Source organism: Lissotriton vulgaris, chromosome 1_2 (genome assembly GCF_964263255.1).
Source record: "Lissotriton vulgaris chromosome 1_2, aLisVul1.2, whole genome shotgun sequence".
NCBI lineage: Eukaryota > Metazoa > Chordata > Amphibia > Caudata > Salamandridae > Lissotriton > Lissotriton vulgaris.
The window spans coordinates 30230838-30246759 of NC_141686.1; the positions used below are offsets into that span (position 1 = coordinate 30230838).

At 39.5% G+C, this 15922-nt stretch overlaps 1 protein-coding gene across 4 annotated transcripts in view; it reads right to left on the minus strand.

Moving 5' to 3' along the window:
* The window catches only part of DNM1L (dynamin 1L), an 829340-nt gene that overhangs the window by 109099 nt on the left and 704319 nt on the right, over window positions 1–15922 (minus strand). For all 4 annotated transcript variants that reach the window (XM_086952767.1, XM_086952765.1, XM_086952764.1 and 1 more), the window contains one exon: window positions 12271–12380. In XM_086952767.1, coding sequence (XP_086808893.1) covers window positions 12271–12380 — 110 coding nt within the window. The remainder of the gene's footprint in view (window positions 1–12270; window positions 12381–15922) is intronic.

The window sequence follows — 15922 nt, forward strand, 5'->3', positions numbered from 1 at the left end:
CGAGCCGAATAAAACCGTGGGATGACCAGCTGGCAGGCTGCAGAGGAACCAAGAAGGCAACCCCCTTTTCCATATGAAACAGGCGGGCTTCCGGGCGCACCACAGCACCGAACTGGTCATGCTGGCAGTTCTGGACGAAATGAGATTGATGGCAGACAGGAAGAAACCCTGCGCCCTGGTTCTCCTGGACCTGTCCGCGGCATTTGAAATGGTTAATTACGGCCTATTCCTGTCACGGATCAGGGAGCTAGGAGTCCAGGGGGTGGCATTCCAATGGCTGGTGTCCTTCCTGTCGGATCGAACACAAAGGATCCAGCTGTCTGACCAGGTCTCTGATGCTGGTGAGCTAACATGTGGCGTCCCCCAGGGATCTGCATGGTCTACCCTTCTCTTTAACGTACATCTTCAGCCTCTGGTGACCGCTCTGTCCAGCATGGTGTGCCAGGTCTTCAATTATGCGGATGACACAAGATCCTCATCCGGATTGATAACTACTCTGCGGCACATGCTCGGTTGCAGAACGTTTTAAAATTTACTGTCAACTGGTTGACAGTCAACCACCGCAAGATAAACCCAGACAAAACAGAGGTCCTGGCGATCACCACAAATGATAACCCCTGGAGCTCCCTTTTTTGGCCACAAGAAATTGGCCCTACCCCCGTACCCGCCCTAGCTGTAAAGAGCTTGGGGATAAAAATAGACTCCAAGCTCTCCATGTCCCACCAGGTCTCAAACGTGGTCGGCACCTGTGTTGGCTTACTTAGATTGCTGAGAAAACTAGTCCCTTTACTTTCGGTCCCAGCACTCTGGATGGTAGTGTCAACCTTGATCATTTCACGCCTGGATTATGGGACTTCCCTCTACCTGGGTCTCCCAGATGAACTATTGACTAAACTTCAGATAGTTATGAACGATGCAGCCAGACTGACCTTTAGGCTCCCCAGGTGAGCCCATGCCCCTCCACTGTTGCAGCAGCTTCACTGGTTACCAGTTAAACTGCGAATCAGGTTTAAGGGACTATGTATAGCCCTAGCCCATAAAGCCATCTATGGTCAGGCCCCAGCTTATATTAAGAAGCGTCTGGTAAATTACACCCCGGGTCGGTCACTCCGGTCCACTGATGCCGGCATGTTATCCTGCCCTCGTTTCCGGATTTCCTCCAACGGAGGTAGAGCCTTTTCTACCATGGCTCCTAGCTCTGGAACGATCTACCTGCGGGACTCCGTAAAGAACCTGACCTCCTTGCCTTCAGGAAAAAACTAAAAACTCTCCTTTTTACCAAAGCCTGGGGCGTAATCTAGGCCAGTCAGGGTGCACACTCTGAATATTACACTTTTAAACGAAATACTACAGAAAACATAAATGATGGAAAATATGCAGTGATTGGTTCTGAAGATTGTTCGGTGAAACAAAGGAAAGGAAATTTGATTAATCACAGAAAACTGAGTTGTGATACTCCTGATAAAAGGGAATTTTACTATTTGGCACTTTTGCAACTGTTCAAACCGTGGAGTACAGAATTGGAATTACTTGGAGATTTTCAAAGCTATGAAGATTCCTTCAATGCTTGTAAAGATACCATAGAATGTACTGTTTTTGCAAATTATCTCAAAATGTTGAACGATGACATTGATCAAGAAGCTACTATTGCAGCTGAGATTGCTGAAAACAGTTCTCAAGACAGTCAAAGTTCTGCTCCTCTGAGTCAAGATCCACTAGGACAACCAATTCTTGAAAATGAAGCAGCAATCACCATGAATGAAGTGGAAACAGTAATGCATCAAGCTCAAGAAGATATTATGGACTTACGAAATTTGGAAGAACAACTAAATGTTGAAAGGAAAGAACTATATAACCAAGTGAGGCAACAAATTGACCATGGATTTCTTCAGGAAAAGAAAGAATGCACATGCACATCATTTCAACTTATCCGAATGTATGTCAGTGGTCAAGCTGGAAGAGGAAAAAGTTTCTTAATTAAAGTTTTGACCAGTTATCTACAGAAAATAACTGATTCACATTTGTTTTGTGTTGTAACTGCTCCAACTGGGTCGGCAGCACACAACATTAAAGGAATCACATTGCATTGTTTACTTATGCTACCTGTAGAGCATGAAAACAAATTGGAATACCACAACCTATTTGGAGAAGCTAGTTATGAAGTTTCAAGAGTGCTAAAGAAAATGAAACTTCTAATTATTGATGAGGTAAGTAAGCATTGTCTCAAAATTAATGCTTGCTTTTGTGCATTTAAGAATGCAGCAAATTCTTAAAACAGAGTACGATGTCTTATTTGGAGGAAAGCATGTCATAGTTTTTGGAGATCTACTGCAACTTATCCTGTAAAAGGACAATCAGTATTTAAAACACTTGTGCATGAAGAAACTACAAAGTCTTTGGGAAGTGTTGGAAACATTAATATTTGGTCATATTTTGAATACAAAGAACTCATTACAAATATGCAACAGGCAAACGATGTGGATTATGGAACTATTCTTCAAGATATAAGAATTGAAGTACTGACATAACATGGCAAACAAGCTTTGCGAAGTCGACTACTTTCAAATTTGTTTTCAAATACAAAAAAAATATAGTTCCTGAGAAAATATATGAAAATTGCCAAAAAATAATCTATAATCTGCTAAATCCCAACACTGCGCGACTGTCCTACATTCAATGAAGAACTTTTAAAGCTCGAAAATGAAGAAATAAGAAAAATGGAAGCCATTGATAAAATGGTGAGCAAAAAAACGATGGATTTAGGCCCAGATGTCTGTACTGGGGTGAATGTATGACATTGTTCTGCATTCTGTCCATCACCTGTTGTTTTTGCAATTGATAAAATAGAGTATGAAGGAATCACTATTATTTTGACAGAAAAATGTAAAACAAAATTGAATTCTTTAGAAACTGCTGGTTTAGAAAAGAATCTATGAGTATGTATAAACTGTGGGGTAAATTTAAGGCGTTGCTTTTGTTAATTCTCAAAATAGAGATGGAATTGAATTTTTAAAAAAATGATTTGATCAAATTGAAGTAGTAAAACAACTTGGTTGTTGTTCTGTTCGTTTTTTGCTTGTTAAAGATGTAAATGTCCGTAGAAAGCAGTTTCCATTTTCTCTGGCATATGCAGTGACTATCCATAAATCTCAGGGATTAAGTGTAGACAGTGCTTTGGTGAACATTGGAAGTATCATATTTAAAGAGAGTATGGCATATGTTGCTTTGTCCCGAGTCAGAACTTTATCTGATTTGTTTTTAATTGATTTTGATGAGACAAACATTACTGCAGATGGAAACGGTGTAAAAGAGTAGAATAGGTTAAGAAGAGAGTATGCTCCCAATTTAGGTGAATAGCCTGCGTTTGAAAAGCGTGTAGTAAGTTGAAAAAGAAGATATGAGAATATCTGTAGTAAGGTTATAGGAAAGGAAAAAAATCAAGATAATGTTGAGATTGCAAGCAAAAAGAAAAAGTACACTATTGAAGAAATTGTTGGTTATCATTTAGAAAATAGTTCAGGTATCAACTGCTATGCTAATGTAGTGGTCAATGTTGGGTTTTTTCTTGAAAGTTTGCAACAGCAAATTATGGAAAATTGTGGAAAAAGATTGTGTTCCTTGTTGCATTGCATTTATGAAAAAATGAGAACTGATAATAGTAAAATGCAAAGCGTTTCTGATATTCGTAATCTTTTGGAAAAATGCTCTGTTTCTACACAATTTACACAGCATATCCAACAAGATGCTCAGGAATTTCTAATGTATATGCTTGCCGTATTGGAAAATGAAGGAATAGAAATTGAAAATCTTAAAGGCCTTTGTTATAAATAGGAACATCAATGTGAAAATTGTATGTTTACATGTAGCACTAACACAGATACTGAAAGATTTATATATTTGACGTTACCAGACTCTAAAACAGTGTCTTTCAACAAACTAGTTACAGCAGCACATCAAAACATGGAGTGCAGCCAATGCAGATCAGAAATGTTATAAACATTATTTATAAGAATTAAACATTTTGTAGCAAGTCAAGTATCAATATCAGGAAGAACTTTTGTAGCAGTAGCAATTATTTTCCATGATGGTCCTTCAACAACATCTGGCCATTACACTGTCTATTTAAAATGCAGTAAAGAATAGACATATTGTAATGATGCTCAATTGGTTTTTAAACAACGTTTACCTAGCGAATTACCAAATTCGGATCTAATATTTTTAAAGCCAAAGTTTTAAGAAGATAGTTCAGCTTATGAGGAATATGTTAAAAAGTATTAATTCAATTACTATTGGACAATTTCAGTATAAAGGATTTCAGGAATACCATTTGGCCTAGAGGAAAGGTATACATTTAAATTTAGGACTTTTTCTTGGATATTATTACAGCATATATTATTAAAGAACATCATTTAAAGTATATGAAAATGATGAAGAATTGTTAATTTAATTATTAAGTCAGTTCTTTGAAATTGAAGAAAGAAAATGTTCTTAGAAGAAAGCATTTAATATATATGAGATTTGTATTACATAGTATGTTATTGAGGATGTTGTTTTTATGGAATGTTGAGAAATAGTTGAGTATATTGTAAATAATTTTTTACATTCATTTGTTTTTTTTACACAATCTTATTGATTGTTTTTTTTGGCCCGCTGTTATGTGATGAGTAACATTGAAATCACTGTTTGTAGTGAAATTCAATATACCCTGACAACAGCAAAAAAGCAAATAAAATATTTTATATAATGTTCAAATTATGTGGTGTTATAAAAAATATAATATATTATAAATAATTTTTTTCTGTTCTTTCACAGATCCTTATACTCAAGTATGACATTTTCAAATATTTAAATTATAAAAACTATCTGAAAAAAATGTTTAGCATTTTTTTAAATAGACTACTCTCCAGGTATTAAAATGCACAATGGGCTGTTTTTGCACACTGGTGAAGAAAGTGGGGAAGGGTCCCATGTGACATGAAAAAAAATATTTGATTGGTTCATAACATTTTCCATTGTACTTACTGAAGGACTGCAAGCATTTCAATCGTTGTACTTTAAGCATCTTTGGAGAGATATCTCTGTGCTTACCTCCTGTCACTCTCATGCAATTTTTCAATCAATCAACTAGCAATATGTACTTATTGTAACAGTCTGCCAATACCTAAGCACTTATGGGGTAGATTTAGAAGCATCCTGTACCAACAATATGTCCTTTTTGTAACATAGTGATGGCGTCAGACGCTCCTTCATATTTACAAGGAGAGGAAAAGGCACTCTGTGTAGCTTTTCTTCTCCATATAAATACAACCTCATCATACACACCACTTTGCGTTCAAGGGGCGTTCCATAGGTGTTGCTGTGCGTGTTTGCACACAACACACATAGAACAAGACATCTCCAGATTTATCATAAATCTGGAGATGTGTGTGAATGCTGCACCATCTTCCAGTTGGTGCAGCAAGGCACAACAAGGAGAGTTGTTTTCATTTCTCGTCATTTTTTCTCTTTCAATATATGCTGCATTGCACAGCATACACTGAAGGAGAAAAATGCCTTCACTGATTGTTTTTGTGCAGGAAGGTGTGTCTTCCTGCACAAAAAAAAACTCAGCATGACACAGATGCCTTTGCACCATGGTGCAAGGGTGCCTGTGTCACCGCATGGTTGCAGTTTAAGCAGCATTGCAGAGAGAAGCATAGACTTGAAACATATTTATGTACATATGTTGCATCCCTGTGCTTCGGACGTACCATAGCACACTCCAGCTAATGGGCTAACAGTGTCATGCTGCAGCACTTCCTTATAGTTCTGCACTTATACATCCACCATACACTACTAATGCACTCTTTCAGTCAATTATGCACTATGCATACATTTAACAAAACTTTCACACACTATCATACAAATATAGCTATTTCTTTAACCAGAGAAGTTAGTTCTGAAAATAACTTGTTTTATATTTTTTTTGTAGTTTTTTTGAACGATTTGGTGATTATTTTTTTTCAAAAGAAAAAAGGAGGAAAAAAACAGTCAACTTCAGGATTTACCAGCCCAGAAAAAAACAAAAAAGTCTGCTGTACAGACTAAGGCCACAGACTGCACTCCATAGCAGAGAAGCTGGTTGCATTTGATGCAGTGCATCTTAAGTTGAGAAAATTCTGGTTGTATGTCCGAACGTGCTGGTGATGAGAAAGTGCCCTAAGTACTAGGCACTGCAGGTGGAGAGTTGTCTTTTAGTCTCCTGCACTCCTCCCGAGCCAGATTCACAGGGTGAAGAGTCTTGAGATGTTCATACATACTGGCAGTACCGCAGGAATACTTATCGGCACTGCCTCTTGATAGAACCCTTTCACAAATTTTACAGGTGACTTTCGTGGCATTAACCTTTTTTTGGCCTTCTGGGAATGTAAATAACTTCCAGACCACTGATGTAGGTCTCTGAGGATGTGGATGTTCAGCAACAAATTCTTCCACTGAAGAATGGTCAGATTCTTGTGGTGGCTGCTGACCTGAAGCCATTGTGTCCTGGATTTGGAAAATAGCACAAAAGAAATGATCCCAAAAAAGTTCTCAGCTGAGAGATGTGTCTCCAAAGAAGCTCTAAGACGAATGATTGAAATGGGTGGGGCCCTTCAATAGTTACAATAGGAAATGTTATGAACCAATCAAATCTTTTTTTTTCAGGTCATATGGGGTCCGCGCACCGTGCGCACAGGCAGCACGCACCCAAGGCAACTTTGCAAAATTGCATTTAAAAGTAATAAAAGTTTATTAAAAGTAAAAATATATTATTTTATGATTAGCTTAGATAATGTCATGCCCTAATATGTATATTAAATACATATATATGTATATATAATTTTAGACATTTAAAAATTTTGCGGGAGTCACGCACCCGTGTCAAACATGTATAAGACGTCATGCGGAACTGAGCGAGCGTCGCGTAAAGTAATGCACGTGTCGCAAATGCGCCTTGAGTCGCATACCGGTCGCATAGCAATCGTGCAGGAAAATACGCACCCGTTGCACACCCTACGCGGATCCTTCTCAACATTCCTAAAATGGCGGCAAGCTTCCGCGCAGGTATCGAGAAAGGTACGCTTTGGGTGTGCGACTCCCCCAAAAAATGGGGAAAAAAAACAAGAAGATAATATAAACATATTAAAATAAAAATATAAAACAAAAAAAATAATACTTGTTTCAATATTTAAAAAAATATTTTTTTCCAAATATATTAAAAATATGTAATTTAAAAAATAAAATATGTAAAAATAAATAGTTGAAAAAAAATTGAAAAATCAGTATTAAAAAATAAATATAACTATTATTACATTTAAAAATTGTCATTTAAAAAACCTTTGAAATTCACAGAAAAAAACAAAGGTTTCAGTGCCGTTCTAGTTAGCTGGACATTTCACTCGTACAAAACAATTGAAATTCGTTCGTTATAGTTAGTTCTACTAACTATTATTTGTGCGCACGCGGTCCCCAGGGCCATGAAGGGCTCCAGTGGCGGCCCCCCTCCCAACCAATACCAATGCACAGCCCTGGGAGGTGTTGGTCCCCGGGAGTCCGTAACAGACACCCATATTTGCATTATAGTGCCCCAGGGAGGTGGCGGTACACCGGGGCGTGTGGGAGGCTGTAGCTCACCCACGCAGGTATATATTTTTTTAAATAAAGAAGCCCCGGGGGTCTCGGTCCGCGGGGCTGCGGGGGGGTTGAGAGTGTGCCCCCCCACAAATATTTATTGAAAGCCCTGGGGGTGGTGGTCCCCGGGGCTTGGTGGGACATTGGAGGCCCCCCCCAACCTTTAACCCCTTCGCCGCAGGGCAAATTCCGCCGTGGTGCAAGGGGGGTGGGGCTGGGCATGGCGCTCGGATACTCAGGACGGCTCCCGGCCGTCATGAGTCACAGTAGGCGTGTGCTCATGACAGCCGGGAGCCATCTGAACTCCGCCCAATGTTTAATTCTATCACACAGGCGAGGAATTAATCGCGTGTGGGCGTAGCGGCAACATTCGGACGACTCCCGGCCGTCATGAGCACACACCTACTGTGACTCATCACTGCAGGGAGCCGTCCTGAGCATGGAAGGAGTTAGAAAAACAAGCCCGAGGGGGGGGAGGCTGTGAGCCCCTTGCAAATATTTTATCAAAGCCCCGGAGGGTGGGTGGCGGTCCCCCTGGGCCCCGCATTATTTCTGCATGCCCCCGGGACCTGGCCCACCTGAGGACTTAATTATACTTAGCGCGGAAGCCTGTGCTTTGTTTTTTTTACATTTTCGGCCGGATTCATGCACCTAGCGATAATTCGGCCAATTTCTTTTTTTTTGTAATGTTTTTGGGCCCTGGGGGTCCTCCTGAGCAGGCATAGGGGGACAGGGTGTTTCTACTCTGCCCCCTTTTCTTGTTTTTTGCGTTTATTTCCCTGTTTTCTTGTGCCTCGGTTACTGAGGCACAAGATGGCTGCCAACACATATATATGCACACACACACACATATATATATATGCAAACACACACACATATATATGCACACACACACACACATATATGCACACACACAGATATATATACACAAACACATATATATACACATATATGCACACACACATACGCACACATATACACACACATACATATGCATACACACATGCACACAAACATTCACACACACATATGCATATATATATATACATATATATATATCTATATATATATCAAGGCCTCTGCGAAGGCCGAAACGTTATGCTGGCGTGGTGTGCTGAAGATTAAAAAACTCACCTGCACTCTGGGTCTTCCTTTTGATGGGCTCTGGATGGTGGGCGCGTCGCTGTGAGGAAACGAGTGCGAAAATATATATACACATATACACCCACACACATACATAGATATACATATATATACATATATATATATACATATATATATATATATATATATATATATATATAGAGAGATACACATATACACCCACACACATATATAGATACACATATACATAGACACATATATACATACACACATATATAGATACACATATACACACACACACACACATATATATATATATATATATATATATATATATATATATATATAGATACACATATATAGAAATACATACACACACACACATATATATATTATATTTCATTTCACTGGATAAACCAAAGGTTAGATGGACGTTATAGTTGGGATCGGATTTCACTTGTGAAAAACCATTGAAATTCAGCAGTTACGGTTACCTGAACTAACTAGAACTTAAGACTATTTAAAAATCACTCATCCAATCATGCCAACAATTTACTTTCTTCAAAATGTGCAAAAAGACACAGTAGATCACCTGGGCAGACCGATAGCTCAATATGTGCACTATTGGAAAATACATCAAGATTTATTGAAATATTTCTCTTCCCATACGTAAAGAATCTTATCTGCGGGACTCGCAGTATTTTTCAAATAGAATAAATTAGTTACCCTGGAAATCAAAGTATTTGATAGCTACAGTGGATGTTGTCTCATACACCTAGATTCAACATTCAGATGACATTGAAGCGTCTGAATATTTTTTACAGGCTTGCATAATTCTCTCTGCTAGAACACTCCAATATGTTGCTGTATTGAATCAATTTCTGTCTTCATCATAATGTTTTTTTATTTAACAATATATATTTTTTAAAAGCAACGGCCATGGGTACATCATTCGCAACCACATACGTGAATCTTTTTAATGGGTCGTAGGGAAGCAGAAATTGCCGGGAGTGAACAGAACAAATTGAATATGGAGAGAATGATTGTGTGGGTCCATTTTATAGATGACCTTTGCTTAATAAGGGAAGGTGAAAAACCTGACAGACCGATTTTTCAAAAATTTTGAATCAGAAATACTTGAACTTGAAATTCACTTTTGATATTCAGGACAAAGATAACTTTTTTAAATATCAAATTCTATATAGGGGTATAGAAAATGTGTCCCAAACGGTGTAGAACACCCACGAGTACAAACAGTATACCATATGCTAATAGTGGACATCCCCTAACACTGCAATGGAGTGTCCCTTATGGAGAGTTCCTAAGGGTAAGACTTGGAAATGCTTGAAAGATTGCAGACAAAAGGATATCCAGTGATGGGCCTGAATGGTGCCCTAAATAGAGCTGAATCTAAAAAACGTGAAATTTTACTAATGACTAAAGGCAAAGATGAGAGATGTAAGACTGAAAGACAGACCATCAGGTACATTGCAGATTACAATACATCCAGTGGAAAAGTAAGAAACCTGTTAAGGGACAGTTGTAAAATGTTTGCAACTGGATGAGGATTTGAAAGGTACTTCCTGGATCACTAAATATCACTTACAGAAATGCTCCCTCTCTAGGAGATCTCCTTAAGTGAAGCTACATGAAACCAGTTGGGAAGCAGGGTAACTGGCTCTTGAATTAAAAGGAAGGCTTTTTCAAATGTACTAAATGTAAAGCTTGCAAATATGGTCAGAATATAACAGACTGATACTATAAATGGGAAAAAGAACAAAATACAGGAGAGAATTACATGTGAAATGGAATCAGTAGTGTATGTCCTGGAATGCATCTGTTGAATGAAATACGTGGGTAGTAGCATCATCAAATTAAAGCTCTGTATTTTGCAACACCTGGGAGCCATAAAAAAAAAACTAGGACTTCCAATATGCTGTGGCAAACATGTTTGGGAAATGCATGATGGAAGATTGGAAAATATAAAGTACTATGGCATAAAACATGTTATGGAACGACCGTGAGGATGCAATTGGATATTGGTACTTCACCAAGAAGAATCCGAAAAATACTATTGATGGGTACCGAAATTCTCTATGGACTGAACACAGATGCAGAGTTATATATTCATCTTTAAAGAAGGAATAAAAGGACAGAAAAACCATGCAATCTCTCCTTGTTCTTCCACTTATGTGGTGCAGGTACAAAAAAAGAAAGGAAGACTGGAGAATTTTTTTTAGATTTTCACTCTAATAAGGAGATTGAGTAAAAATATGGAAAATGAGGAGGCAATGTGGGAAGGGACAAACTGCAAATAGGAATTTACATTTATGAAAATAGATGATCTTAATACCTCTTTCCTCATTGCACTTTATGAAAAATTATAAACGAACAACAGTAGGAATGGGAGTTATTTGTGAATAGTGGTAGAACTGACTTTGAACAGAAATATTCTCAGACATTTATTATTAATCCTCTTTATTTACCTCTGTTGTAGGTTCTCTTAAAAGGAGGGCTTGTCCCCCCCCATTTCTCTCTTCTTTTTTATGTCTCCCCCCCCCCCACCCCCTTCTTTTGGGGATTTTTAAATATAGTACTTTATGCAGCTTTCGCACAGATGAGAGAAAAATACTGTTTCGAGTAAGCACTTTATTGGCAAAAATATCTAATATGTTAATTGAATTTAGTACTGTATGAAACTATTTTTTTTAACATATGAGGGGTGGCTTTGTCTGCATTTGGATGGAGGATCTTTACATAAAATAGTGCAGGGATCGGAAGAGGTAAAGAAAATCAAAATAAAAGCAAAGGAAGTAAAAAAAAGTCTAACTAACTAGAGAGAGAAAAGAGGACAAATGGGGAAACAAGAAGCATTAAAAGGTCAATAAGAGTATATTAATCCAAATAATCACTTTAAATTAGGGAAAATGCACTAGATTGCATTTCGAACTGCCAGGAAACCAGGTACCATTAAGAAGCTGACTTGTAGGTCTTATACACAGTAGCCTGCTTGCATTTCCCAATGAGATCCTGCATCTGCCATTTACTCGCAACTGCCCTCCTTCTAGCACCTTACTAGAAAACTGTGTTCTCTTGCATAATTTGTGTTGTATTACGTAGGTGTGGTTATCCAACTACCCATCCTTCTTTATAAAGCTAAAGTACTGCGAAGGACAGCTGTTACTACGTTCTATTATATGAGTGATGGGTTTGGCATCTCTACATCCACATTATCTCCCTTGGACTACGCACCTCACTACCTTGAAAGTCAAATGCTGAAAGAGTGTACTGTGTGCTCAGCTTTAAGTAACCAAAGTAGTTCAGCTCTGGGGATATAATGGACAAAAGGCTTTAACCCACTCGATTGAGCCCCAGTAACTCTTGCATTCCCTTGGAGGCCCAAAATGGTTTTGTCATAGTGGTCCAATGACTAGATTTGGGGAGACTTTTTTGTGCGTTTTGTGGGTCTTAGCAATAGCTTAGCATTTGCAAAAAAAATAAAAAAAACTTCCTCACCTGTCTTGAATGTTCTTTCGGACAATAAGGAAGTAAGATTTAATTAACCGCTCAATCACTTCACAGTCTCGTTGCTCACGGGCAGAGAGTTTACGTGCAACAGGAACAGGCTAAATTAAGAAATAAAAACAATATAAAAAAAAAAGAACAGAAAATCCCAGCCTTTCACTCGACACAAGATTGAGGTTAATCATCTTCTATATATTAGTTAAGCATTATTTAACCAATCAAATACATTTCGTGAAGATTCCATTTTTCAGAATGAATTTCAAACTTGTTCCAATTTATTCAGTGCTTAAATAAGACTGTTGCAGTATGATTCTCTTTCACACTGTATGAAATCTCTGCAAAGGAACATTCAGTGTGCTATTTAAATTGACATTCCAAGTTGCTATTGGAGCTTCCAAATGTCCCATACATATTTTAAAAAACTGATCATCCTTAATGTACCAAAATGTTTAGGAAAGAAAAAAAGGATAGGAAAAGGGAGAGAGAGGAAGAAATTACCTAAATTGGGGATGAATCCTTGTCTAGAACCAGTGATGGCAACAGAAACACAAAGACTGACTTCATATCTTGCTGGAGTAATAAGGAAAGGCCTATATTTGAGTTCTTAATACTTTTAGATGCAGCCTTGCGAGAAATACGATAAAGAATCTATAAATGGTCGGCAACGTTCTTATCCTGTTGAAGCAAAACCCTGAGGTTTAAGTACTGTGGATTTTGGCCTAGAGTATAGCTGAATGAGCAGAGTATTGTCATGTTGATTCAACATTAAGATTGTCGAAGGGGAACTTGGCACAATTCCACAATGTCCTGAGTGCCCTTTCGACAAATTATAATTGCAAATTAAATGTCTGGGACTTTTTTCATGGGCCTATCTAACTGTAACACATTAAGTAATAACTAACAAGTTACTTAGATTTGGTAATGCCTTATCTAGTAGAGACAATATCAACCCGCAAATTCCTTACCTTTTAAATTCCCTACCTGGCAGACTGGATCCAGAAGATTTTTCATGAGCAGTAGCCCAGTGTCTCGGTAGGTGGTGTTGATCAGCTTCGAGTGGTGTCATCGAGGTGTTGTCCACGTCATCTATAAAGGCACGCTGATGTCCATTACTTTTCATGACTTTCCAGGCCAGAAGTGGGGAGCATGAAGTGCCATTACACAGTGTGGCCAAACTAGGGGCCTGAAAGGGATCATCCCTGTCTCTAGAAATCTGTCTGCAGAGCAGGGAGAATGGGTGGGTTGGTAAAGAATCTGCAGCTATATATAGTCTTGAACAGATAAGGTGTTACCCAAGGTAAGTAACTTGGTCATCTGATCAGGCATCTAGCTGTATATATCCTACAGTTGAATAGACGCCTTGGAAAACCTACCTGTGTGCCGTGAGGGGAACGGCCGACGCCCTGGTCAATCCAGCCGTGAGGGGAACGGCCAACATCACCTTCTTACTGCCGTGAGGGGAACGGCCAGCGTAGCGCAGCACTACAACCCCCAGCAGCCCCGGCACCTCGGCGCTCCAGTGACGCTGACGCAGCACCCGACAGCGCTTATCAGCGCTGAACACCTCCCGCGTCGCGGGACGCGCGCGGGTGTCGCCGCGCTGAGCCCGGGCAGAGGGCGGGCCGTCTTAGGCCGTCTGCGGCCGGAGGTGGACGGGACGGGTCCAGTCCCCTAACGTTGCCATCACCATAAGGTATTTGGTAGTCCTCTTTTTGATTGACTCTGTGTTTGGCCAACCATTCTAAAGACTATTGGATCGGGAGATAACCAGACTGTTACTATCAGCTATTTGTTGCTGCTGTTTCATAGACTGTGGGACCACGTATATATTATCATAGGCATCAGGCACTTGCTAACTTGTAAACTGATCGCCGCAGTTCTTACACTTCGATCTATGAGGTGATAATAACTATAGTTACTACTTACTCCTACCTACCGTAAAATACGAAATATGTCTCCAAGGGGAAGTCGCAGTAGAACTGCAGCTGCCGGGGGTAGTAGTAAAGTTAGCAAAACAGGTCCTATTGATAATTTTATAATCAAGGCCAATGATGCCATAAATCAGGGTATATCACTTTTGGAACGTAGGGTCTCACAAGATCTTGCTCATGCAAGACGCTCTTCTTTGGGACTTATTGCTTCTGCTACTACTCCTATCCAGGTTTTAGCTGTTAATAATAGATCTTTACTGAAGACGTGTGTTGATATTCATACCATCCCCAATGAAGTAAATCTATCTGCTTCCATTCCCCTGATAGACTCCGACACAGACACTAGCTTAGATTTGGAGAAGACCCCTGACCTACATATGACTCCCTCACCTGAAATTATATCAGTAGAGAATGTTAGGGAAGTAAGGGGCAGACGTGAGGGCGCTATTCAAAAAAAATTACACCATAACCAAAGCGCACCCTCGTCAAAAGCCCCTAGGGTCAGTAAACACCAAGGGGAAGAAACCAGTACTAACCCCAACTCAAATATAAGCAGGACTGTGGAAACAGCTAATGATCGTCATGAGTATGAGGCTGGGAAAGGAAAAGAAACGGAACACATGGAAGGGTTGGCAGTAAAAGATGGTAAAATGATCGACCCTACTGAATTAGTGAATGACTATATATTGGCAAAACTGGGTGAACTTCTTGGTATTTATCTATCCCCTATCGAAAGCAGGCTCACCCGGATAGAAAAGCATCTAGCAGAACTAACCAGGCCAATTAAGAGCTTAGCTAAAGTAACCGTTGCAAATGATACAAGTCAACCTACTCCTAATAAAGCAGCAGGTCCCGATTTGAATGTCACTCAGGTATTATCTACAAATACAGTTATCCCACCTAAACCTCCCCTGGCACCACTGAAGGGGATAAGTGTCAGTCAACCAACAGCGAGATGTAACAAGGCAGCCCCTGTAATAAGGAAGGATAATATCTCAAAACATGTAAATGTCCCTACGGTGGGCCAGCCCCCAAACTCTGGAGGTGGTTCCATCCAGGCCCAACCACCACAAAAAACATCTAGACATGCTCCTTCCCGCATTAATTTACCACCAGAATGCGGGGCTTATGTCCTCGTTCTAGTTAATGTATCCAAACTAAGGAAGGACCAAGAAGAAACTCCCACATCTCTTAAAAATAAAACCCTACATTGGTTAATTGCAAATTGCAACTTCCCAATAGAAGGTGCAAGAGAAATTATTAATACTCAGCGGGTGGGCTGGATAGGCCCACTCAGGAAAAAGTTTGAGGGTGACTGTGTTATAATTAATTTTAAAAAACCACAGTGGGCAGAGAAAACACTAGCAAGCGCCCCATCACCCTCAAACCGGGAATTCAACACTACACTCCTTCCTTTAGGGTACTTCTATAGACACTTGATACCCCAGAACCAAGTCATGGAGAGCAATCCCATTACCACCTTTCAAGATTTGAATTTTGGTGCAAGATTCAAATCGCCGCTCTTCTTACAAAATCAGGACTTTGGTCCATTGAATGGCCATAACAATTGGCGGAACCAAATGCCAAACCAGATGCCAATGTTAGTATCCCCTAGTTACCCTCCGCACCATTTTCAACTCCCAAACATGCAGCAAGTTAACTATTATAGAGATAGATCCTACCCTGCCTCTGACCTTCATCCATTCCAACCA